Consider the following 27,788-nt stretch of genomic DNA (forward strand, 5'->3'; position numbering starts at 1 on the left):
TCAAAATTGGATATCAATTTCGTTTTCTAATCTAATTTAAACTTCTTGTTGCAAAAGTCAGCAAATATGTCCGGTTTGGGGTATTGGCCCTAAAAACTGTGAATATTTAGTTCCACTCTCTTTAAGACCCAAATGGTCTTGGTGAGCAAATACGTCCTATTTGCGGGGTTGTTATGGTGGTGGGACGTCCGCTAGACAGTTGGCCCCTAATGTTGATATCAGATACGTGGTCTACTCCCAAATACCTTTAATTTGAGCCCCATATTTATATAGTCGGCAAACATGACCGGCTTGGAGGTGTTTTGGGGGATAGGCGGCCACTCAGTGAGTTGGCCTTGAAAAATATATCGGATTCGTGTTCCACTTTTAAAATCCTCTTATTTGAGCCTCATATTGCAATAGTCAGAAAACACTTACTATTTGGGTGGTGTTGTGGGGTGGCCCCATAGACACTTTTCCCGAATATTGATATCAAATTCGTGCTTATATCCCAAAGACCTTTCATTTGAGCCCCATATTGCTGTGGTCGTAAATTTGCCCCCTTTGGGGGATGTTTTTGGTGATAGCCGGCCCCCCAAACACTTGGTCCCATATTTGGATATCAGATTCTTATTCTTCACTCAAATAACTTTTATTTAAGCCCCATATTCAGTAAATAAGTCCTGTTTGGGGGGTGTTTTGGGAAAGGGCTGGACCCCCAGAAACGTGGTCCCACATTTGGATATTAGATTCGTATACTATTCGCAAATGCCTTTCTTATCAGTCCCATATTGCCACGGTCGTAAATATGTCCGATTTAGGGGTGTTTTGGTCCGACAATTGGATATCAGATACGTTTTTTTTTATCCTAAATACCCTTCATTTGAGTCCCATATTGTCGTGATTGGTCTAAATATATGTTTGGTAGGTTTTAAGGTGGGGCAGCCCCCCTAGGTACCCCATCCAGAATTTAGATACCAAATTTTTATTTTTAGGGTACTATATGAAAGCACACATATATCAAAAACTGTAGTACCCTATTTTTACTACGGGCTCATTATGCATCATGTGTGAAAACTTCAAGAAAATCGGTTCAGCCATTTCTGTGTCTATAAGGAACACACAAACATACAAACAAACAAACCTACAAACAAATAAAAATGGATTTTTATACCCTCCACCATAAGATAGGGGGTATACTAATTTCGTCATTCTGTTTGTAACTACTCGAAATATTCGTCTGAGACCCCATAAAGTATATATATTCTTGATCGTCGCAACATTTTATGTCGATCTAACCATGTCCGTCCGTCTGTCCGTCCGTCCGTCCGTCTGTCTGTCGAAAGCACGCTAACTTCCGAAGGAGTAAAGCTAGCCGCTTGAAATTTTGCACAAATACTTCTTATTAGTGTAGGTCGGTTGGTATTGTAAATGGGCCATATCGGTCCATGTTTTGATATAGCTGCCATATAAACCGATCTTGAGTCTTGACTTCTTGAGCCTCTAAAGTGCGCAATTCTTATCCGATTGGAACGGAATTTTGCACGACGTGTTTTGCTATGATATCCAACAACTGTGCCAAATATAGTTCAAATCGGTTCATAACCTGATATAGCTGCCATATAAACCGATCTTGGGTCTTGACTTCTTGAGCCTCTAGCGTGCGCAATTCTTATTCGATCAGAATGAAATTTTGCACGACGTGTTTTGTTATTATATCCAACAACTGTGCCAAGTATGGTTAAAATTGGTACGTAACCTGATATAGCTGCCATATAAACCGATCTTGGGTCTTGACTTCTTGAGCCTCTAGAGTGCGCAATTCTTATCCGATTGAAATGAAATTTTGCACGATGTGTTTTGTTATGATACCCAACAACTGTGCCAAGTATAGTTTAAATCGGTCCATAACCTGATATAGCTGCCATATAAACCGATCTTGGGTCTTGACTTCTTGAGCTTCTAGAGGGCGCAATTCCCATTCGATTTGGCTGAACTTTTGCATGACGTATTTTATTTTTACTTTCAACAACTGTGTCAAATAAGGTTCAAATCGGTTCAAATCGGTTCATAACCTGATATAGCTGCCATATAAACCGATCTGGGATCTTGACTTCTTGACCCCTAGAGGACGCAATTATTATCCGATATGCCTGAAATTTTGTACGACGGATCCTCCCATGACCATCAACAAACGTGTTTATTATGGTCTGAATCGGTCTATAGCCCGATACAGATCCCATATAAATCGTTCTCTCTATTTTACTTCGTGAGCCCCAATGGGCGCAATTCTTATACGAATTGGCTGAAATTTTACACAGGTCTCCAACATATAATTTAATTGTGGTCCGAAGCGGACCATATCTTGATATCGTTTTATTAGCAGAGCAACTCTTTTCTTATATCCTTTTTTGCCTAAGTAGAGATGCCGGGAAAAGAACTCGACAAATGCGATCCATGGTGGAGGGTATATAAGATTCGGCCCGGCCGAACTTAGCACGCTTTTACTTGTTTTATATAAGATTGTAAAAAGTGATTAATTTGGTTAATAATTACTGACATTGAAATTCTATTTGCCATTAAATCATGCCATATGCTTGGTTGAAAGACTTATGTTTATCAAAATTGTTCATAGCACGAATCAAAATTGTTATTTAGTTACATAAACGGTTGGTATGTATCTGTTCCTACAAAAAGCAAGATGGTATTGTGTACTCTTTCACACACATGTAATGCGAATAGAAGTGCAAATGGGTCAAAAATGTTTTTCTTGCTTCTCTCCCTCACATTCGGGTTTTGTGACCAATGAGAAAGGCCCTTAACCTCACGGCAGTGGTCGCTGCAATTTGTCTAGCAACAGTATCCGGAGGCATAAGATGTGATGCACAAACAAGCCATCCTTTGGATCCGATTAAGTATTAAGTAGTAGTTGAACTTTTCAAGCGCCGTCCACCAGACCACAACACCATATAGCGCTATAGGTCGGACAACTATACCCAATGCATGGAGCGCGGTCTATACCCCCAATTTCCGCTAATAGCTCTTGCAGGTATATAAGGCAACAGTTGCCTTTCTTGCCCTGTCCAAAATTTTGTATTTAAAGTTCAATTTACTGTTTCCAGGTATTTTCCGCTTTCTGTAAATGGAATATTCTTTCCTCCCAAGCCGGCAGGTGCCACTGTAGGTAACTTGTATCTTCTGCTGGAGAGAACTACTTCTGTCTTGCACGGATATAAGCCTAGACCACTTTCGGAAGCCCACTTCGCTATTACTCGTAGAGCTTCTTGAAGTATATCTCTTAGAGTGCTGGGAAACTTTCCGCAGTTGCCACGTCATGAGCATACGCGATCCATAGATCCCAAGACTGCCGTAATGCATCTTTTAGTTAGTAATTTATTAACAAACTTTCTTACAGTAGAGTTGATGCCTAGAAACTCCAACTCATTCATGATTGACGTTGGTTTTACGTTATTGAAAGCACTCTCAATGTCAGGAAATGCTACCATTGTATATTTCTTGACAGCGAGAGAACCCTTTATGCTGTTTCAGTGGATTTGCCTTTACTATATGCATGCTGTTGCCGCTACAGGCGATCTCCTGGAATATGTTAGATATGTTTCTATCAACTTCTCAAGAGTCTTTAGCATAAAGGATGACAGACTAATAGGACTAAAATCTTTAGCCTTCGTGAGCTAAGGTTTTCCTGCTTGCGGAATGCAAATGACCTTCGTGTCCCTCCATGCCTCAGGTATATATGACATCCTGATACAGCGGAGTATATCTCCCTGACCCAAGGAACCAGTCTATCAGACACCGCTTGTAATTCAACCGGTGATACATCATACTTTTTAAATAAAATACATTTATTGTGTGAATCGGAAGGGTATCAAACAGAAAACCGTGAATATGAACATATAAATGGCAATCTATACATGTGAAATGCATCTGTAATCGGAGAACGTAATAAAAAACTAAATAAGGTACATGTTTATGTACATTAATGTAACCCTACTGTATTGGAATATTAGAATATCCTTATTTATATTAGGCATTTTAAAATTGTCCAACACATTCCTTCATCACAACACATCCCTTTGAGATATTATATACGAAATGCTAAGTTTGGTATTCATTACAAAGTTTTTTCAACAATAAAATAATTTCTTCATATTACAAATTACAGAGATGGCAATTGCGATGAAAATTCTATGAGACGTAAAGTAAACACCCAAGTGAACGAAGTACAGTCCGAGTACATCTGGCACATATTGCTCTTTTAATAACTTTAGTTTGAAGCCTGATTGACAGCAATAAGAAAAGCAATCACGGTTGAAAATGTTGACTTGGATGCCCACGCAACATCCAACATCCATACATATGTATAAACTACAAGATTTTTTTAACCAATAAAACCGATATATTGGTTGCCCAAAAAGTAATTGCGGATTTTTTAAAAGAAAGTAAATGCATTTTTAATAAAACTTAGAATGAACTTTAATCAAATATACTTTTTTTACACTTTTTTTCTAAAGCAAGCTAAAAGTAACAGCTGATAACTGACAGAAGAAAGAATGCAATTACAGAGCCACAAGCTGTGAAAAAATTTGTCAACGCCGACTATATGAAAAATCCGCAATTACTTTTTGGGCAACCCAATAGTTGTACCATTAGGATCCTCTCTGCTTGTAATACTAATTAGTTTTTTGTTCTCAATAAAAAGATAAAGTATTTTAATGCAACGCAATGAAGTAAAAAATATGGTTAATTTATGTGAAAAATAATAAGTATTTATTCTAATTAGATCAGTTAAATGTGTTTTTGAATGAATAAACAATTCTCCAATAAATTTATTTATTGAGAGTTTTTGAATGAATAAACAATTCCCCAATAAATTTATTTATTGAGTTGATAATGCAAATTGCTAAATTGTTTATTAATAATACAAATTTGTTTATAGTACCGCTTTCAGCAAAAATTTAATTTGAATACACAAATTCCTAAATTAATTCAAAATTTTCATTTCTTCTATGTCTGCTTATGAATGGGTCCAGCTTTTCTCCATCCGATTTTATATAAAAAGTTTTTTTTTTCAATATTGTAGCAGATTTTGTATTTAAAACAGCTGGTATTGTTATCTGAAATAGCAGTACGAAATGTTTGCTAAAACAGTAGCACTTTTTCAGCAAACAAAAACTCCCTTGTTCAGCAAACAAAAATTGTTGGTTAAGCAAACATTTTTGCTGTTTTGAATACCAAATTTCGTTGTCATTCTAAATGGTACACAGCACATTTAATTATTTTCTACTTTTGCTCAACCAACTACCGTAATAGCATTTCTTCTATATTTCCTAGGCATTTCTAAAGATTAATCTCTGGCGTGCGGTAACTCCCAACAAGTAATAAACAAAAAAATCAATTTTTCGATGAAAAAAAAAAAAAAATGCATATTTTTCACAAACGTAATTCCATGTTTTCTGTCTGCATCTGTGAAACCTGTCGTGATTTATAATATGTGCTTTCTCATATTAAGCAATTTCCATTGATATAACTAAACGTCAATTTCTATGCGTTTCTATGCATAGAAAACTAAACAAATTGCTGCCAATAAACTCTGGTTGCGATATAATGTAAAATGTGTCACGTACACAGGAATTGTGGCAGGTGTACACGGATGAATAGAAATTTTAATGTTAGTGAAAATTTCAATAAATGTTTTCACAAATCAAATCATGGCGAATAATTAAATAAATGTCAAAAATTAAAAATCCAGTTATTAGTTATGGGAAGACAGCTACGTTCTGCACAGTCTTCATTCTTTTGCATTTTAAATTTGAATACATCGTTCGTCATTTAAACCTGATAGAAGTTCTGATGGCAATATTGTTTAATATAAACGAAGTTTTCAATAAATATGCATATGAGTATATATCATTGGCAGTAATAAAGAATAGGTTAGAGAGTGAGTCGTTTTCTATTGTATGTATGTTAGTGATACATTTATAAAACATATATTTGAAAAACAGACCCCATAAAGTGTATATATTCTTGATCGTCATGACATTTTAAATCGAAATAGACAAGTCCGTCTGTCAGTCGAAAGCATGGTAACTTTCGAAGTAGTAAAGCTAGCCGCTTGAGATTTTGCATTAGGTCGGTTGGGATTGTAGATGGGCCAAATCGGTCCATGTTTCGATGTAGGTGCCATATAAACCAATCTTGGGTCTTGACTTCTTGAGCCTCTAAAGGGTTCAATTATTATCCGATTTGGCTGAAACTTAGCACATAGTTTTTTTGGTAACATTTCCATCAACTGTGCTAAGTATGGTTTGAATCGGTTCATAGCCTGATATAGCTGCCATATAAACCGATCACCCGATAAGATTTATTGAGCTCCTTATCCGATTTGGATGAAATTTTGCACATATCGTTGAGAAATGACTCCTAACAACTGTGTCAAATATGGTCGGAATCAATCCATAACCTAATATAGCTTTCACATAAACGGCAATTATTATCTGATTAATCTGAAATTTTGCACATGGTATTTTGGTATCATTTCCAACCTGAAATTTTTGAGGTAGTTTTTTTCCACGACTTCTAACAGCCATGAAAAATACGGTCCATATCGGTCAATAAGTTGATGTTGCTCATATATATATTGAACAAGTAAAAGCGTGCTAAATTCTACCGGGCCGAATCTTATATACCCTCCACCATGAATCGCATTTGTCGAGCTCTTGCCACGGTATCTCTTTGTAGGCAAAAAAAGGATATAAGAAAAGATTTGCTCTGCTATTAGAGCGATATCAAGATATGGTCCGGTTTGGACCACAATCAAATTATATGTTGGAGACCTGTGTAAAATGTCAGCCAATTCGAATAAGAATTGCGCCCTTTGTGGGCTTAAGAAGTAAAATAGAGAGATCGATTTATATGGGAGCTGTATCGGGCTATATACCGATTCAGACCATAATAAACACGTATGTTGATGGTCATGAGAGAATCCGTCGTACAAAATTTCAGGCAAATCGGATAATAATTGCGACCTCTAGAGGCTCAAGAAGTCAAGACCCAAGATCGGTTTATATGACAGCTATATAAGGTTATGGACCGATTTGAACCATACTTGGCACAGTTGTTGGATATAATAACAAAACACGTCGTGCAAAATTTCATTCCAATCGGATAAGAATTGCACACTCTAGAGGCTCAAGAAGTCAAGACCCAAGATCGGTTTATATGGCAGCTATATCAAAACATGGACCGATATGGCCCATTTACAATACCAACCGACCTACACTGATAAGAAGTATTTGTACAAAATTTCAAGCGGCTAGCTTTACTCCTTCGGAAGTTAGCGTGCTTTCGACAGACAGACGGACGGACGGACATGGCGAGATCGACATAAAATTTCACGACGATCAAGAATATATATACTTTATGGGGTCTCAGACGAATATTTCGAGTAGTTACAATCAGAATGACGAAATTAGTATACCCCCCATCTTATGGTGGAGGGTATAAAAATTGCTATATTATTGGAACTATATCAAGTTATGGTTCATTTCGGACCATAATTGAACTGAATAATGGAGACCATAGTAGAAGTCATTGTGTAAAATTTCAGCCAAACCTAGTAAGAATTGCCCACTTTAGGGGCTGAAGAAGTAAAATTGGGAGATCGGTTTATTAAGGAGCTGCATTAGGCTATAAACCGATTCATGCCTTTTTCGATACGTATGTTAAAGGTAATAAGTAAAGCCGTTGTACAAAATTTCAGGCAAATCGGATAATAATTGCTTCCTCTAGAGGCTCAAAAAGATCCCAGATCGGTTTATATGGCAGCTATAAAAGGTTATGAATCGGTTTTAACCATACTTAGCATATATGTTTGGTATCATAACAAAACACGTCGTGCAAAATTTCATTCCAATCGGATAATAATGGCGCACTCTAGAGGCTCAAGAAGTCTAGACGTCTAGTCTAGGATTGTAAATGGGTCATATCGGTCCATGTATTGATATAGCTGCCATATAAACCGATCTTGGGTCTTGACTTCTTGAGCCTCTAGCGTGCGCAATTCTTATTCGATTGAAATGAAATTTTGCACGACGTGTTTTGTTATGATATCTAACAACTGTCCCAAGTATGGTTCAAATCGGTCGATAACCTGATATAGCTGTCATATAAACCGATATTGGATCTTGACTTCTTGAGCCTCTAGAGGGCGCAATTCTTATCCGATTTGAATGAATTTTGGCACGAAGTGTTTTGTTATAATATCCAACAACTGTGCGAAGTATGGTTCAAATCGGTTCATAACCTGATATAGCTGTCATATAAACCGATCTGGGATCTTGACTTCTTAAGCCTCTAGAGGTCGCAATTATTATCCGATTTGCCTGAAATTTTGTACGACGGATTCTCTCATGACCATCAACATACGTGTTTATCATAGTCTCATAGGTCTATAGCCCGATACAGCTCCCATATAAATCGATCTCTCTATTTTACTTCTTGAGCCCCCAAAGGGCGCAATTCTTATTCGAATTGGCTGACATTTTACACAGGTCTCCAACATATAATTTGATTGTGGTCCAAACCGGACCATATCTCGATATCGCTCTAATAGCAGAGCAAATCTTTTCTTATATCCTTTTTTGCCTAAGAAGAGATGCCGGGAAAAGAACTCGTCAAATGCCATCCATGGTGGAGGGTATATAAGATTCGGCCCGGCCGAACTTATCACGCTTTTACTTGTTATTAAATATATTCTACATACTGCTCAAATGACATGCTGAAATACTTCCTCGAACTTCATTAAAATGTTGGGATGAAATTTTACCCAACTGGTGCTCTATAAATAAAGAGGGTGATAGAACTGAAAATCTGAAATTAGTTTTTAAGAAGAGATATCTATATTATTGCTGTTGTAATCTCTGTTCTTTTTCTCTCAATCCTATATTTCCATTTTAGATTTTACATATTTTCAAATTTAGGAAGTTTTGGAATTATTTGTCAACGTTTTCGGAATTTTGCTTGTCAGCTATCACTTCAGTTATTCATACACAACGTTTAAGCAAATCTTTATTCGCAAAATTGTTATATTTCAAAAACTTCTCTATGGTAAATTCGAAATTTCTTTTCGATTTTTTCAAAGGCTGCAGTAACTTCTATCGGTGATCAACATATGATATCGATGTCGTCATCAAAGGTGACTAGCTTCTGTTCTTTTGTGAGTAGAGAACCATATCCATTCATATCTGCATCTCGAATAATCTTCTCCAACACGATATGAAAGAGATCACACAATAAGCTGTATCCTAGTCTTAAACCTCCCTTGGTGTCGAATGGTTCGGAGAGATTATTTCTTTTTCTTACTGTGGAGCGGGCGTCAGCAAGTGTCATCCTGCAGGGTCTTATTAATTTTACAGTTATGCCAATCTCTAACATGGCTTGAAATACCTTTGAACGTATAGGCCTATCAAAAGCGGCTTTGTAGTCAACAAAAATATAGGTGTTGATTTGTCCTTCTCGGGCCTTCCAGGATTTGGGGCAGTGTGAATATCTGGTCTAGGGTGGATTTACCAGTCTAAAACCCACTTATAGAGCCCAATTATTTCATTGACTTTATATTTCAATCTTGTACACAGTACGCTCGAGAGTATCTTGTAGGCGATGGGGAGGAGACTTTTCCCATGAGACCCATGTAGCTTTCTGAATTTTTATGTTGAAATCTGGTACTGCTAACTACCATGTTCTTTGCCGAGACGTAATCTATTAGCCTCAACCCACTGTCGGACTTTATCTATTGGAGGCTTAACTTTCCGACTGTTTGGCCAAAGATGCCTTCCTTCCCTTTTTATACCCTCCACCATAAGATGGGGGGTATACTAATTTCGTCATTCTGTTTGTAACTACTCGAAATATTCGTCTGAGACCCCATAAAGTATATATATTCTTGATCGTCGTGACATTTTATGTCGATCTAGCCAAGTCCGTCCGTCTGTCCGTCCGTCCGTCCGTCCGTCTGTCTGTCGAAAGCACGCTAACTTCCGAAGGAGTAAAGCTAGCCGCTTGAAATTTTGCACAAATACTTCTTATTAGTGTAGGTCGGTTGGTATTGTAAATGGGCCATATCGGTCCATGTTTTGATATAGCTGCCATATAAACCGATCTTGGGTCTTGACTTCTTGAGCCTTTAGAGTGCGCAATTCTTATCCGATTGGAACGAAATTTTGCATGACGTGTTTTGCTATGATATCCAACAACTGTGCGAAGTATGGTTCAAATCGGTATATAACCTGATATAGCTGCCATATAAACCGATCTTGGGTCTTGACTTCTTGAGCCTCTAGCGTGCGCAATTCTTATCCGATCAGAATGAAATTTTGCACAACGTGTTTTGTTATGATATCCAACAACTGTGCCAAGTATGGTTCAAATCGGTCCATAACCTGATATAGCTGCCATATAAACCGATCTTGGGTCTTGACTTCTTGAGCCTCTAGAGTGCGCAATTCTTATCCGATTGGAATGAAATTTTGCACCACGTGTTTTCTTATTATATCCAACAACAGTGCCAAGTATGGTTCAAATCGGTCCATAACCTGATATAGCTACCATATAAACCGATCTTGGGTCTTGATTTCTTGAGCCTCTAGAGTGCGCAATTCTTATCCGATTGGAATGGAATTTCGCACGACGTGTTTTGTTATGATAACCAACAACTGTGCCAAGTATGGTTCAAATCGGTCCATAACCTGATATAGCTGCCATATAAACCGATCTTGAGTCTTGACTTCTTGACCCTCTAGTGGGCACAATTCTTATCCGATTTGAATGAATTTTTGCACGAAGTATTTCGTTATGATATCCAACAACTGTGCCAAGTATGGTTCAAATCGATTCATAAACTGATATAGCTGTCATATAAACAGATCTGGGGATTTGATTTCTTGAGCTTCTAGAGGGCGCAATTCCTATCCGATTTGGCTGAAATTTTGCATGACGTATTTTATTTTTACTTTCAACAACTGGGTCAAATAAGGTTCAAATCGATTCATAACCTGATATAGCTGCCATATAAACCGATCTGGGATCTTGACTTCTTGACCCCTAGAGGTCGCAATTATTATCCGATATGCCTGAAATTTTGTACGATGGATCCTCTCATGACCATCAACAAACGTGTTTATTATGGTCTGAATCGGTCTATAGCCCGATACAGATCCCATATAAATCGTTCTCTCTATTTTACTTCGTGAGCCCCAATGGGCGCAATTCTTAAACGAATTGGCTGACATTTTACACAGGCCTCCAATAATAATTTAATTGTGGTCCGAACCGGACCATATCTTGATATCGTTTTAATAGCAGAGTAACTCTTTTCTTATATACTTTTTTGCCTAAGAAGAGATGCCGGGAAAAGAACTTGACAAATGCGATCCATAGTGGAGGGTATATAAGATTCGGCCCGGCCGAACTTAGCACGCTTTTACTTGTTTCCTATTAAAATCTCCCAAAACAATTTTTATATCATGGGTGGTCATATTCTCTTTCTAGGCGCTCGTAGAAAATATGCTTGGTCTGCTCGTCCTTGAGTTCGTCGGGACATGGCCACAAATAAGCCTGATGTTGAAGAACTTGGCTTTTATGCGGATTGTGGCTAGCGTCTCATCTGCCGTTGTAAAGTTGTTTTTCAGTCTCGGACTAACAAAAAAACCCATAGGCTAATTCATAGCTCGAGTTATGGCAGCTATTGTATAGTTCGTCAGCGTTTGGTATTGTTGAGACATTTTATGTTGATCTAGCAATGTCCGTCCGTCTGTCCGTCCGTCCGTCCGTCCGTCCGTCCGTCTGTCCGTCCGTCCGTCCGTCTGTCTGTCGAAAGCACGCTAACTTCCGAAGGAGTAAAGCTAGCCGCTTGAAATTTTGCACAAATACTTCTTGTCAGTGTAGGTCGGTTGGTATTGTAAATGGGCCATATCGGTTCATGTTTTGATATAGCTGCCATATAAACCGATCTTGGGTCTTGAATTCTTGAGCCTCTAGAGTGCGCAATTCTTATCCGATTGGGATGAAATTTTGCACGACGTGTTTTGTTATGACATCCACCAACTGTGCTAAGTATGGTTCAAATCGGTTTATAACCTGATGTAGCTGCCATATAAACCGATCTTGGGTCTTGACTTTTTTAACCTCTAGAGTGCGCAATTCTTATCCGATTGCAATGAAATTTTGTACGACGTGTTTTGTTATTATATCCAACAACTGTGTCAAGTATGGTTGAAATCGGTTCATAACCTGATATAGCTGTCATATAAACCGATCTTGGGACTTGACTTCTTGAGCCTCTAGAGTACGCAATTCTTATCCGATTGGAATGAAATTTTGCACGACGTGTTTTGTTATGATATCCTACAACTGTGCCAAGTATGGTTCAAATCGGTCCATAACCTGATATAGCTGCCATATAAACCGATCTGGGTCTTGACTTCTTGAGCCTCTAGAGTGCGCAATTCTTATCCGATTGGAATGAAATTTTGTACGACGTGTTTTGTTATGATATCCAACAACTGTGCCAAATATGGCTCAAATCGGTCCATAACCTGATATAGCTGACATATAAACCGATCTGGGATCTTGACTTCTTGAGCCTCTAGAGGTCGCAATTATTATCCGATTTACCTGAAATTATGTACTACGGATCCTCTCCATCAACATACGTGTTTATTAGATCTGAATCGGTCTATAGCCCGATAAAGCTCCCATATAAATCGATCTCTCTATTTTACTTCTTGAGCCCCCAAAGGGCGCAATTCTTATTCGAATTGGCTGACATTTTACACAGGTCTCCTACATGTAATAATATAATAATAGCAGAGCAAATCTTTTCTTATATCATTTTTTGCCTAGGAAGAGATGCCGGGAGAAGAACTCGGCAAATGCGATCCATGGTGGAGGGTATGTAAGATTCGGCCCGGCCGAACGATTTTGTAGTATCTCACGTGTATCCTTGGATGTCACGAGCCGCTTGCTCCAAGATCCGACGATAGCCTCCAGCCGCACCCATGGTTATTTGAAGCCGCCAAAAATTCGCCTTGTTAACTCCCGTGTTTCCAGGGAGCAAATACGGCTCTTCCACTTTTATTTTTTGTCGAAACACTACGCTAACAACACAATTTACCAAAATGCTGGTGATAAAACAAATAGCAGTAGCGTTGCAAGTATGACTTTTTATTTCATATTTTCCAAAATATAAGGAAAACTATAGCACTTGATGCAAATTATAGATATATACGGCAATAGTAGGCTGCAATTATAACCGGATATCTGCAATTATAGCCGGATATTTTAACAAAGTTCGAAGGAGAATTAAGAGACATCATGTAAGCAGAATGTAGATAGCTCTTCGTAAAAATTGGTCAACATTTATTTTATTTTCAATATTTAACAATTTTAATTCCTTAATTTTTATACCCTCCACCATAGGATGGGGGTATACTAATTTCGTCATTCAGTTTGTAACACCTCGAAATATTCATCTGCGATCCCATAAAGCGTATATATTCTTGATCGTCATGACCATCTTTGTCCGTCTATGACGCTGAACGCCTGGGTTCGAATCCTGGCGAGACCACCAGAAAAAAATTTCGGCGGTGGTTTTCCCCTCCTAATACTGGCAACATTTGTGACATACTATGCCATGTAAAACTTCTCTCCGAAGATGTGTCGCACTGCGACTCGCCTTTCGGACTCGGCTATAAAAAGGAGGCCCCTTATCATTGAGCTTAAACTTGAATCGGACTGCACTCATTGCCCCTGTTACTTAGTGGATTGTTTATGGGAAAAAATGGCAATTTGTATTTTTTTACGACTTCCATCAAGTGTACTAAGTATGGTTCAAATCGGTGCATAACCTGATATAGCAGCCATATAAATAGATCTTCTTAAGCCTCTAGAATGCGCAATTCCTATCCGATTTGAAATGTTCAACAACGGCTTCTCCCATGACCTTTACCATTTGTGTCAGATATGGTCCGAATAGATTTATAGCCTGATACAGCTCCCATATAAACTGATCTCCTGATATTACTTCTTGAGCCCCTATAGTCCACAATTCTCATCCGATTTGGCTGAAATTTGGTACAATGATTTCTACTATGGTCCGAATCGGACTAAATTTTGATACAGCTCCAGGATCATTACAATTCTTGTTCATTATTCTCTGTTTGCCTAAAAGAAGATACCGGGCAAAGAACTCGACAAATGCGACCATGTTGGTATATAAGATATATATATATATATATAAGGGTATATAAGATTCGGCCCTGCCGAACTCAGCACGGTCTTATTTATTTCAGTTTGTTTGTGTACAATTTAATAAAAATAAAATTCATTGAAAATGAAATGACCGACACAAACATTAACATGACACTATAAAACTACGATATTCGAAAAGAAAGGCCAATTTTGAACGATTTGAAAGATTTGGATCGACCAATAAATAGTGTGTTGGCAAGCAGTACAACATTTATCTCCGAGCTTATGACCAAATATCACCGCCGATGGGTCATTACCAGGACACACTAACGCCCACAATTTTCAAAAAAAGTACCTCAGTATCTTAACCAATTTCACAGTAACAAAGGAATTTTTGCAATATTTCGTTTTTGCAAAAATGTGGAATGGGCCACCCGAAAATGAAAACCTGATTACGTCCCTGGTACCAACCAATGAAAAAAATTTCATTGATATTTAGAAATTTTTTATACCCTCCACCATAAGATGGGGGGTATACTAATTTCGTCATTCTGTTTGTAACTACTCGAAATATTCGTCTGAGACCCCATAAAGTATACATATTCTTGATCGGCGTGAAATTTTATGTCGATCTAGCCATGTCCGTCCGTCTGTCCGTCCGTCCGTCTGTCTGTCGAAAGCACGCTAACTTCCGAAGAAGTAAAGCTAGCCGCTTGAAATTTTGCACAAATACTTCTTATTAGTGTAGGTCGGTTGGTATTGTAAATGGGCCATAGCGGTCCATGTTTTGATATAGCTGCCATATAAACCGATCTTGGGTCTTGACTTCTTGAGCCTCTAGAGTGCGCAATTCTTATCCGATTGGAATGAAATTTTGCAGAACGTATTTTGTTATGATATCCAACAACTGTGCCAAGTATGGTTCAAATCGGTCCATAACCTGATATAGCAGCCATATAAACCGATTTTGGGTCTTGACTTTTTGAGCCTCTAGAAGGCGCAATTCTTATCCGACCAGAATGACATTTTGCACGACGTGTTTTGTTATTATATCCAACAACTGTGCCAAGTATGGTTCAAATCGGTCCATAATCTGATATAGCTGCCATATAAACCGATCTTGGATCTTGACTTCTTGAGCCTCTAGAGTACGCAATTCTTATCCGAATGGAATGGAATTTCGCACGACGTGTTTTGTTATGATACCCAACAACTATGCCAAGTATGGTTGAAATCGGTTCATAACCTGATATAGCTGCCATATAAACCGATCTTGAATCTTGACTTCTTGAGCCTCTAGAGGGCACAATTCTTATCCGATTGGAATGAAATTTTGCACAACGTGTTTTGTTATTATATCCAACAACTGTGCCAAGTATGGTTCAAATCGGTCCATAACCTGATATAGCAGCCATATAAACCGATTTTGGGTCTTGACTTTTTGAGCCTCTAGAAGGCGCAATTCTTATCCGACCAGAATGACATTTTGCACGACGTGTTTTGTTATGATATCCAACAACTGTGCCAAGTATGGTTCAAATCGGTCCATAACCTGATATAGCTGCCATATAAATTGATCTTGGGTCTTGACTTCTTAAGCCTCTAGAGGGCGCAATTCTTATCCGAATGGAATGGAATTTCGCACGACGTGTTTTGTTATGATACCCAACAACTATGCCAAGTATGGTTGAAATCGGTTCATAACCTGATATAGCTGCCATATAAACCGATCTTGAATCTTGACTTCTTGAGCCTCTAGAGGGCACAATTCTTATCCGATTGGAATGAAATTTTGCACAACGTGTTTTGTTATTATATCCAACAACTGTGCCAAGTATGGTTCAAATCGGTCCATAACCTGATATAGCAGCCATATAAACCGATTTTGGGTCTTGACTTTTTGAGCCTCTAGAAGGCGCAATTCTTATCCGACCAGAATGACATTTTGCACGACGTGTTTTGTTATGATATCCAACAACTGTGCCAAGTATGGTTCAAATCGGTCCATAACCTGATATAGCTGCCATATAAATTGATCTTGGGTCTTGACTTCTTAAGCCTCTAGAGGGCGCAATTCTTATCCGAATGGAATGGAATTTCGCACGACGTGTTTTGTTATGATACCCAACAACTATGCCAAGTATGGTTGAAATCGGTTCATAACCTGATATAGCTGCCATATAAACCGATCTTGAATCTTGACTTCTTGAGCCTCTAGAGGGCACAATTCTTATCCGATTTGAATGAATTTTTGCACGAGGTATTTCGTTATGATATTCAACAACTGTGCCAAGTATGGTTGAAATCGGTTCATAACCTGATACAGCTGTCATATAAAGAGATCTGGGGATTTGACTTCTTGAGCTTCTAGAGGGCGCAATTCCTATCCGATTTGGCTGAAATTGTGTATGACGTATTTTATTTTTACTTTCAACAACTGTGTCAAATAAGGTTCAAATCGGTTCATAACCTGATATAGCTGCCATATAAACCGATCTGGGATCTTGACTTCTTGACCCCTAGTGGTCGCAATTATTATCCGATATGCCTGAAATTTTGTACGACGGATCCTCTCATGACCATCAACAAACGTGTTTATTATGGTCTGAATCGGTCTATAGCCCGATACAGATGTCATATAAATCGTTCTCTCTATTTTACTTCGTGAGCCCCAATGGGCGCAATTCTAATACGAATTGGCTGAAATTTTACACAGGTCACCAACATATAATTTAATTGTGGTCCGAACCGGACCATATCTTGATATCGTTTTAATAGCAGAGCAACTCTTACCCTATATCCTTTTTTGCCTAAAAAGAGATGCCGGGAAAAGAACTCGACAAATGCGATCCATGGTAAGGGGATTATAAGATTCGGCCTGGCCGAACTTAGCACGCTTTTACTTGTTTCATTTATATTTTGTCAAAAGAAATAAATTTGTTCAAATTGTTTCTTTAAAAATTATTAAACCAAATTTGGTATTTAGAGAAATTTGTCCATAAAATTTGGTCTTTAGAGAAATTGTATGTCTAGAAACAAATATATTTCAATTTTGCCTTTACAAAAAATGCTACCTTTAGCAAAAATGTTTTCGAGAGATAATTTCATTCTTTTAATATATTTGGGAGCTTTTAGATACAGCTCCCAAATATATTTTCTCCCGAATTGTATAATAATGCAAAAATTTTTAACCGATGCTCACAGAGTTTGGCTCGAAAGTTTTCTTTTTGTGATTTACATATACGGATTTTCCTCAGAATCGGTTCGGATTTAGATATCGCTCCCGTACATACATTTGTTCGATTTTAGCTCATACTGCAGTAGGCTTGAAATGGGGCGTGAATCCGAGGATAGGCATCTGGCTCTACATGAGCGTGATTAGACCAATATTTAGTTAGCCATCAGTAGTCTTGTGGATTGCGATAGAGAAAAAGTGCAACGTTAGAATAATACAACAGGTTCAGAGAACATGTTGTCTTGGCATAGGCGGATCGATGAGGACCACGCCCAAAAGGGTATTGGAGACTATTCTAGATTTCTGACCCATAGATATACAGATTAAGTGTGAGGCAGCTATTACGGCTATGAGACTGAAGGCGATGGGAGAATGGATAGAGGATAGGAGCAGGTCATACAATCGCGGTATAAACGAGGCGTCGATAGGAAACCTGGAAAGAATGGAAGAGGTTTCCGATCGGATACCTGAGACGACACTTGAGGTGGAGTGCGAGGCACTGCTGCCAGCGGCAGGCCTAGTATTACCATCTGGAAGATCATGCTACATGGATGGATCAAAGCTAAAGGACAAGTGGGTCTGGGGGTTTACATTGGGAACCCAGGGACTGAGGTCTGTTTTAGACTGTCTGACCATAATACGGTCCTGCAGGCGGAGATCAGGGCGATCACGGAATGCGTAAGGTGGAGTGTGAACATCTCAACGGAATAAACAGGCCATACCAACCAGGACAGTACAATCACAAACATTCTTTAAGTGTAAGAAGCAGATTAACGCATTCTCTGAGGATGGCACGATCAGCATTGTTGGGTGCGGATTTGGCAGATGATTTGGCAGTTAAAGCCAGAGGACTGCCGTCAACAAATTTAGTTAACCCGAAGTTTTTCGAGTCGACGCAGTCCGAGTTAAGAGCGTAGGCATGTATTACTGTAGAACAGCCAAACGGTGGGCAAGACGACGAAAAGATCCGGATTTTGAGAAGGCGAGGCTATGACTGAAAGAAAGCAAGCAGGGGGTCAGTAAGCCTTTCGGTATCATAATAGGACATATAGGACTACAAGCTCACCTATGCAAAAGCGGTGAGACGCTGGAGTATTTCCTATGTTATTGCCCGGCTTTCGCGGCTAACAGACGCCGACACTTAGGTGGGGACACAATACCAGACATAAACCAACTAAGGGTCGTGGTATGGAAAACAATTAGGGCTTTTTGTAAGCAGTACGGAATTCCTGACTTAAATTTGTTCGAGGTTACTTTTTAATATTTAGAGCGCACAACAAGCTGATTGCTGGCTTCGGTGTATATCCACATGATATGGGGCTAAATAACAGCCGCAGCTAACCTAACTCAAACTCAATATTTAGGTGACTTGTAAACCGATGCTCACGAAATTATGCACGAAGGTTTTTCTAATGACTGTTTTGATTGCTGATGAATTTCATAGAAATCGGTTCAGATTTAGATATAGCTCTCATATTTATGTATCTCTCAATTTTCACTTTAAAGACCTTTTCAAACGCGTTTATCCACCGACCATCTCAAAATTTTGCACAACGATTTCCAACAGACTTTGGTAATTTTACAAATCAAATTTTAATTGCGATGACTTAGCCTGAATACCCAATTTGATCTAAGGTATCAAGAGGCTTTAGCATAGCTCCTCCTTACTTGGTCTGACTGTGAGGAAGTTTGGATATTCTTTAACTACTTTTTTTATACCCTCCACCATAAGATGGGGGGTATACTAATTTCGTCATTCTGATTGTAACTACTCGAAATATTCGTCTGAGACCCCATAAAGTGTATATATTCTTGATCGTCGTGAAATTTTATGTCGATCTAACCATGTCCGTTCGTCTGTCTGTCGAAAGCACGCTAACTTCCGAAGGAGTAAAGCTAGCCGCTTGAAATTTTGCACAAATACTTCTTATTAGTGTAGGTCGGTTGGTATTGTAAATGGGCCATATCGGTCCATGTTTTGATATAGCTGTCATATAAACCGATCTTGGGTCTTGACTTCTTGAGCCTCTAGAGGGCGCAATTCTTATCCGATTTGAATGAATTTTGGCACGACGTTTTGTTTTGTTAAAATATCCAACAACTGTGCCAAGTATGGTTCAAATCGGTTCATAACCTGATATAGCTGCCATATAAACCGATCTTGGGTCTTGACTTCTTGAGCCTCTGGAGGGCGCAATTCTTATCCGATTTGCCTGAAATATTGTACGACGGATTCCTCATGACCGTCAACATACGTGTTTATTATGGTCTATAGCCCGATACAGCTCCCATATAAATCGATCTCTCTATTTTACTTCTTGAGCCCCCAAAGGGCGCAATTCTTATTCGAATTGACTGACATTTTACACAGGTCTCCAACATATAATTTAATTGTGGTCCAAACCGGACCATATCTTGATATCGCTTTAATAGCAGAGCAAATCTTTTCTTATATCCTTTTTTGCCTAAGAAGAGATGCCGTGAAAAGAACTCGACAAATGCGATCCATGGTGGAGGGTATATAAGATTCGGCCCGGCCGAACTTAGCACGCTTTTACTTGTTTAATTTACATTTTTACCTTACTTTTTTAAATTATTTATTTAAAAGTGGGCAACTTATATTGTAAACTTCTTCAGCAATTTCTTGGTATTTAAATATGGCGAAAATCTACCAAAATATAGGTCAGCCTACCAACCTCCAGGAAGAAAAAAAAAGCAAATTTGCCCCATTCTATTATGACAGGGGCAAACTTCTCACACATCTATGAGTTCTGTCCGATTCAAGTTTTTGACGGAACGTTTATTTTTTACAGCCCAGTGCGAACGGCGTGCCGCAGTGCGACACCTCTTTGGGAAGAAGTTTTACATGGCATTATACCCCACAAATGTCGCCAGCATTAGTAGGGGATAACCACCGCAGAACATTTTTTCTGATGCTCTGCCAGGATTTGAACCCAGGCGTTCAGAGCCGTATGCCAACCTACCAAAAAGGATAATACTGGTACCTATAACTTTCCTTTTCCATTGCAAACATTTTTGTTTTTTAAGTCAGTCTCGAAAATGAAATAAACAAAATAATGAAAAATTTATCATAAGAATCAATTAGAACTCTTATACTTAGAAATACATCGACTCTTATATTACCGATTTGGCTAAAGCTCTTAAGAAGCTAGCGCTTGTTTCTAGCGATATATGATAAAATCAATTACTTCCATGAGTTTCGCTCAATAACGTATACTAATGGTTACATACTATGTATTGTGTATGTATGTATTACAATTGGTATATGCCACGGGATATTTTAATGTATCCATATACGCAGCTAGAGTGGTAGTGAATTATTGCTCATATGTGAACATTTTTGTTTTTTTGTGAAAGAAAGTAGGTACATATAAATAAAAATGATTGCATAAACAAGTGAAAAGCATAAAAACTATTGAATAATCCACATTGCATGATGGCATGCCAGCAGCAAATTGGAAAACTTACCTAAAAAACTCTTGGCCGTCTTTGTACCATTTAACCGAGTTGAGCGTATGATTTCCAATGCCATAACTGCAGAAGAGCTTCGCTTTTTGTGATGCATCAATTATGCGGGGGACGGATAGATTTGTAAGGTACAGTGCATGATTCAGGTGTACATCTGAAAAGAACAGAACAAAATCATACAGTTACGATGTTGTCTCATACTCAACGCCAATCACTAAAATAGAGGCAAAATCCCATAACTCGAAGAACAAAAAAATATTTACATACATACATACATATATTCTCAACCGAAAATGTAAAAATATGGCTGCTATTTCATAACTTCAGCAGGGTATAAAAGGATAATGCTGCAAATCGCTATGGCTTGCTCTCGGGCACAGCTACTGGTCGCCCTGGTACATGGGTGTTGATATGCAATTCATGTTGCCTGTGGTCTCTTTGTGGCAAACGGATGGCATGCCTGGCCAGGGAATGGTTGCTATGGCCCGAATGCATTGTGGGGCATAGGGTAGAACTTGTTTTTCGAGTATACTTTCAGGCGTATGCATGCACACACCACCACCACCACTTCAATTCAGTTGGGTGCAGAGTGTGTTGTTGCAAAATTCAATTTAAAGGCGGCTTAAGTACTTTCGATGATGATAAATTTAATATTTTTAACATGTTTTCGCATCGGGTTTCATTGGTCGCTCTTTTAGCATAATCCGTTAATTTTATATAATAAATATTCGCTATGGCGAGTTGATTGAATCGAATAGGTCAAAATCGCTTTAATTTTCATTCTCGAGATTAAAGATTGTCGCTCAGTGAATTTTTATGATTTGAGGATTAATTCCTTTTATTTATGAAACTGCCACGAAATATGAACACTTACAACTGAACATTCCCATTAAAAAAGTAAATCGTTATTTTTTGAGGGTTCGCCAAACATGGTTCGTTATGCCAAAAAAAAAAAAACTGTTGGAATTAATGACTGACAGTACCATTTTGTGTGCAATTGCGTCTGGCTATCAATTATTTGGTTGAAAGGTAACATCAAAACCTTTTTATTATGTTACACATTAATCGAGAGGCAGGACTGAGAGCAAGATGTTATTCATCCGAAAACGTTAATAAATGCTGAGCGACTGCAATAGTGAATGTGAAATTGAACATTTAAAGAGAAAATTAAACTCATTTAACCTAAATTAATGTAATATTATAGTTTTGAATTATAATTCAAGGGTTTTTATACCCTCCACTATAGGATGGGGGTATACTAACTTTGTCATTCTGTTTGCAACTCCTCGAAATATTCGTCCCCATAGAGAAAATATATTCTTGATCCACATAACATTTTAAGTCGAACTAGCCATGTCCGTCCGTACGTCTGTCCGTCGAAAGCACGCTAACTTCCGAAGGAGTAGAGCTAGCCGCTTTAAATTTTGCGCAAATACTTCTTGTTAGTGTAGATCGGTTAGGATTGTAAATGGGCTATATCGGTCCATGTTTTGATATCGCTGCCATATAAACCGATCTGGGATCTTGACATCTTGAACCGCTAGAGGGCACAGTTCTTATCCGATTTGGCTGAAATTTTGCATGAGGTGTTTTATTATGACTTCCAACAACTGTGCCAAGTATGGTTTAAATCCGTCCATAACTTGATATAGCTGCCATATAAACCAATCTGGGGTCTTGACTTCTTGAGCCACTACAGGGAGCAATTCCTATCCGATTTGGCTGAAATATTGCATGACATGTTTTGTTATGACTTCCAACAACTGTATTAAGAATGGTTCAAATCGGTCCATAACCTGATATAGCTGCCATATAAACTGATTTGGGGGTCTGACTTCTTGCGCCTCTAGAGGACGCAATTATTATCCGATTTGTCTGAAATTTTGCACAAGGTGTTCTGTTATGACTTTCAACCACTGTGCTAAGAATAGTTCAATTCGGTCCGTAACCTGATATAGCTGCCATATAAACCAATATTAGATCTTCACTTCTTGAGCCTCTAAAGGGCACAAGTATTACCCGATTTGGCTGAAATTTTGTACAACGGCTTCTCTCGTGACCTTTAACATACGTGTCGAATATAGCATGAATCGGTTTATAGCCTAATACAGCTCCCCTATAAACCGATCTCCCTATTTTACTTCTTCAGCCCCTAAAGTGCGCAATTCTTACTAGATTTGGCTGAAATTTTACACAATGACTTCTACTATGGTCTCCAATATTCAGTTCAATTATGGTCCGAAATTAACCATAACTTGATATTGTTCCAATAACTTAGCAATTATTTTCTTTTATCCTTTGTTTGCCTAAAAAGAGATACCGTGGCAAGGGCTCGACAAATGTGATGCATGGTCGAGGGTGTATAAGATTCGGCCCGGCCGAACTTAGCACGCTTTTACTTGTTTTTATTTAGCAGTGCTTTCCCCCGTTCAATTCTATGATTTTTATTAAATTTTGATCTATCCATGCATGTGTACATAAAATGTTGTAGAACTAAGTCCAATTCACAACACTTAATAAAGCCTTAAAATAGGTTTATTTGACAGTTCTACAGAAGAAATCTGTCAAATAAACCTATTCCAAATCTATATTAAGTTTTAAGACTAGAGGTGTTAAGGTTTATACCACCTTTTATACCCACCACCGATGGATGGGGTATATTCATTTTGTTATTCCGTTTGCAACACATTGAAATATCCATTTCCGACCCTATAAAGTATATATATTCTTGATCAGCGTAAAAATCTAAGACGATCTAGACATGTCCGTCCGTCTGTCTGTTGAAATCATTCTACAGTCTTAGGCCAATAAAAACCACATTAGTTATCCGATTTTGCTGAAATTTAAGACAGTGAGTTGTGTTAGGCCCTTCGACATCCTTCGTTAATTTGGCCCGGATCGGTCCAGATTTGGTTATAGCTGTGCTATAGACAGATCCGCCGATTTAGGGTCTCAGGCCGATAAAAGCCACATTATTGTCCGATTTGCTGATATTTGGGACAGTGAGTTGTTTTAGACCCTTTAACATCTTTTCTAATTTGGCCCTGATCGGATCAGATTTGGATATAGCTGCCATATAGACCGATACTTCGATTTAAGGTTTTGGGCCCATAAAAGGCGCATTTATTGTTCGATGTTGCCGAAATTTGGGACAGTGAGTTTAGTTAAGCCCTTTGACATACTTCTGCAATATGGCACAGATCGGTCCAGATTTTGATATAGCTGCCATATAGACCAATCTTCCGGTTTTAGGTTTTGGAGCCATACAAGGCGCATTTATTGTCCGATATTGCCGAAATTTGAGACAGAGAGTTAAACCCCTCCACATATTTTTGCAATTTGGTCTAGATCGATCAAGATTTGCATATAGCTGCCATACAGAACGGTATCTCGATTTAAAGTCTTAGCCCCAAAAAAGGCGCATTTATAATCCGATTTAACTAAAATTTTACACAGTGACTTATGCTAAGCTTTTCGACATCCATGTTGTATATGGTTCAGATCGGTTTATTTTTAGATATAGCCAACATTTTGTTATACATAATTGATCAATGATCAACTTATTAGTATTTGGTCCAAATAGGAACATATTTCGATATAAATGCAATGGGACATAAGGTTTGCAATTTTCACCGGATTTTGATAAAAGGTGGTTTACATATATATCCGAGGTGGTGGGTATCCAAAGTTCGGCCTTTTTACTTGTTAATTCTAAAAATAACTTTAACTCTTTCACTACCGTATTAAAAGTAGCAATGATTTTCTCTTCGCAACTGGTTAATAGGAGTACTAAGAAACAACAAAATGTTTTTTTTTTCGGGAATATATGTTATCCCGAATAAAAAAAGTGATATAGTCAGACCCAAATATACCTGGTGCCTTCCCCTGCTCCAAACGCGAGATTTCGGAAAGTGTGCACCGATTTAACCGAAATTTTGTATCCCTCCTCATGGTACATGGGAGTACAAATGTGACATAAAATGTTTTTCCCAGGTATCTAAGGTGCCTACCAATTCGGATAATACGGATATCAAATAAAAGATTTTTAAAAGAAAAGTAAGAATCTGACTTAAAAGTGTATTCCTAGGTGTTTGGGGGGCCTCCCCTAAGGGGGAGGACACCGCAATAGGACATATTAACCGATCGAGACAATATTGGTACAAAATGGAAGGTATTTGGAAGTTGAGTACATATCTGTAATCAGAATTCGGCTCAAGGTGTCTACGGCGCCTCCTCAACCTTTAAAATCCCCAAAACGGGCATGAAAGTCCAATGTTATAAAAAAGGGTATGAAATTAAAGTTGTTTGAGGGTTGACTACGAATCTGGTATACACATTTGGCAGAGCCTGGGACCGGCCCACCCACTAAATGCCCTTCAATAGGATGTGTAGTTCGATCGATAATATGGGAATTAAAAGAAAGGTCTATGACAATAGAGTTCGAATCTTATGTTAATATAAGAATCCAAATGTCTGGGTCAAGTCTTGCAGTTCAGCATGACATGTAGAACGAGACAATTAAGGACGCAAATAAATGGTATTGTAGGTCTTAGCGTCGGTGGGACCGACCCATCCCTCCCAATGTAAACAACACCAAACTGTCATATAGTACGACGGAGAACATATTGTACACAAGTAAAAGGACATAGGGCGACCCCCCATTTTTATACCCTCCACCATAAGATGGGGGGTATACTAATTTCGTCATTCTGATTGTAACTACTCGAAATATTCGTCTGAGACCCCATAAAGTATATATATTCTTGATCGTCGTGAAATTTTATGTCCGTCTGTCCGTCCGTCCGTCCGTCTGTCTGTCGAAAGCACGCTAACTTCCGAAGGAGTAAAGCTAGCCGCTTGAAATTTTGCACAAATACTTCTTATTAGTGTAGGTCGATTGGTATTGTAAATGGGCCATATCGGTCCATGTTTTGATATAGCTGCCATATAAACCGATCTTGGGTCTTGACTTCTTGAGCCTGTAGAGTGCGCAAGTCTTATCCGATTGTAATGAAATTTTGCACGACGTGTTTTGCTATGATATCCAACAACTGTGCCAAGTATGGTTCAAATCGGTCCATAACCTGATATAGCTGCCATATAAACCGATCTTGGGTCTTGACTTCTTGAACCTCTAACGTGCGCAATTCTTATCCGATTGGAATGGAATTTCGCACGACGTGTTTTGTTATGACACCCAACAACTGTGCCAAGTATGGTTCAAATCGGTCCATAACCTGATATAGCTGCCATATAAACCGATCTTGGGTCTTGACTTCTTGAGCCTTTAGCGTGCGCAATTCTTATCCGATCAGAATGAAATTTTGCACAACGTGTTTTGTTCTGATACCCAACAACTGTGCCAAGTATGGTTCAAATCGGTTCATAACCTGATATGGCTGCCATATAAACCGATCTGGGATCTTGACTTCTTGACCCCTAGAGGTCGCAATTATTATCCGATATGCCTGAAATTTTGTACGATGGATCCTCTCATGACCATCAACAAACGTGTTTATTATGGTCTGAATCGGTCTATAGCCCGATACAGATCCCATATAAATCGTTCTCTCTATTTTACTTCGTGAGCCCCAATGGGCGCAATTCTTATACGAATTGGCTGAAATTTTACACAGGCCTCCAACATATAATTTAATTGTGGTCCGAACCGGACCATATCTTGATATCGTTTTAATAGCAGAGCAACTCTTTTCTTATATCCTTTTTTGCCTAAGAAGAGATGCCGGGAAAAGAACTCGACAAATGCGATCCATGGTGGAGGGTATATAAGATTCGGCCCGGCCGAACTTAGCACGCTTTTACTTGTTTCTTTTTATGTAGGTCGTTGGGGATCGAAAATGGGCTATATTGGTTCATATTTGGATAAAGCTCACATATTTACTGATCAATCGATATTACTGAAATTGTGCGCGTTGTTACGACTTTATATAGCCCGATGTAGCACCCATATATACCGATCAACTTATTTGACTTCTTGAGCCTCTCGAGGGCGCAATTATCAGATTTGGCACTATGACTTTTGTTATGTCTTACAACATAAATGCTAAGTTTGGTCTAAATCGGTTTATAAAGGTATAATAACATAGTTACATCCTTTGGGTACCGATGTGCATTAGAGAGGATATGCAATTTTCGGAATACACTGCAATTTTTAGAATTCACTACACCTACGCTTGATCTTAAAATTTTTTTTCTTAATATTTTAAAACTTCTTCACTTCTTCTTTTCAGAAATGGATCACCGTTCATGTATTAGCAATACATCAACACAATAACCGGCCAATCGTCTGCCAAGAAAGTGCGATTTAACGCCGTTAGACTATCTTTTGTGGAGCAATGTTAAAGCTTATGTCTATACAAGTTCGCTTCAATTGACGGATTGGAAGAGAAGACTGAAGCATTTATTCGTGAGATACCGGCCGAAATGTTGGAAAGCGTATGCTAAAATTGGACTAGGCGGATGTACCCTTTGACTCTAAATCGGCCGATCGGTCTTATGGACAAAAAAACAATCTGTGCAAAATTTCAGTTCAATATCTCTATTTTTGAAGACTGTAGCGTGATTTCAACAGACAGACAAACAGACGGACGGACATATCTAGATCGTCGTAGATTTTTACGCTGATCAAGAATATATATACTTTATAGGGTCGGAAATGGATATTTCGATGTGTTGCAAAAGGAATGAGAAAATGAATATACCCGTATAAGTAAAGGTAATAATATAAAATTTAGTTCTTTATACCCACCACCATAGGGTAGGGGTATGTCCATTTATTCATTCCCTTTGTTACACATTT

General features: G+C 38.4%; 1 protein-coding gene across 11 annotated transcripts in view; it reads right to left on the reverse strand.

The window, feature by feature from the left end:
• LOC106093003 (fasciclin-3) overlaps positions 1–27,788 on the reverse strand; it is a 649,496-nt gene that overhangs the window by 150,918 nt on the left and 470,790 nt on the right. For all 11 annotated transcript variants that reach the window (XM_059363882.1, XM_059363878.1, XM_059363879.1 and 8 more), the window contains exon 3: positions 20,969–21,122. In XM_059363882.1, coding sequence (XP_059219865.1) covers positions 20,969–21,122 — 154 coding nt within the window. The remainder of the gene's footprint in view (positions 1–20,968; positions 21,123–27,788) is intronic.

The sequence above is a fragment of the Stomoxys calcitrans genome, chromosome 2 (genome assembly GCF_963082655.1).
Source record: "Stomoxys calcitrans chromosome 2, idStoCalc2.1, whole genome shotgun sequence".
In the NCBI taxonomy this organism is placed as follows: Eukaryota; Metazoa; Arthropoda; class Insecta; order Diptera; family Muscidae; genus Stomoxys; species Stomoxys calcitrans.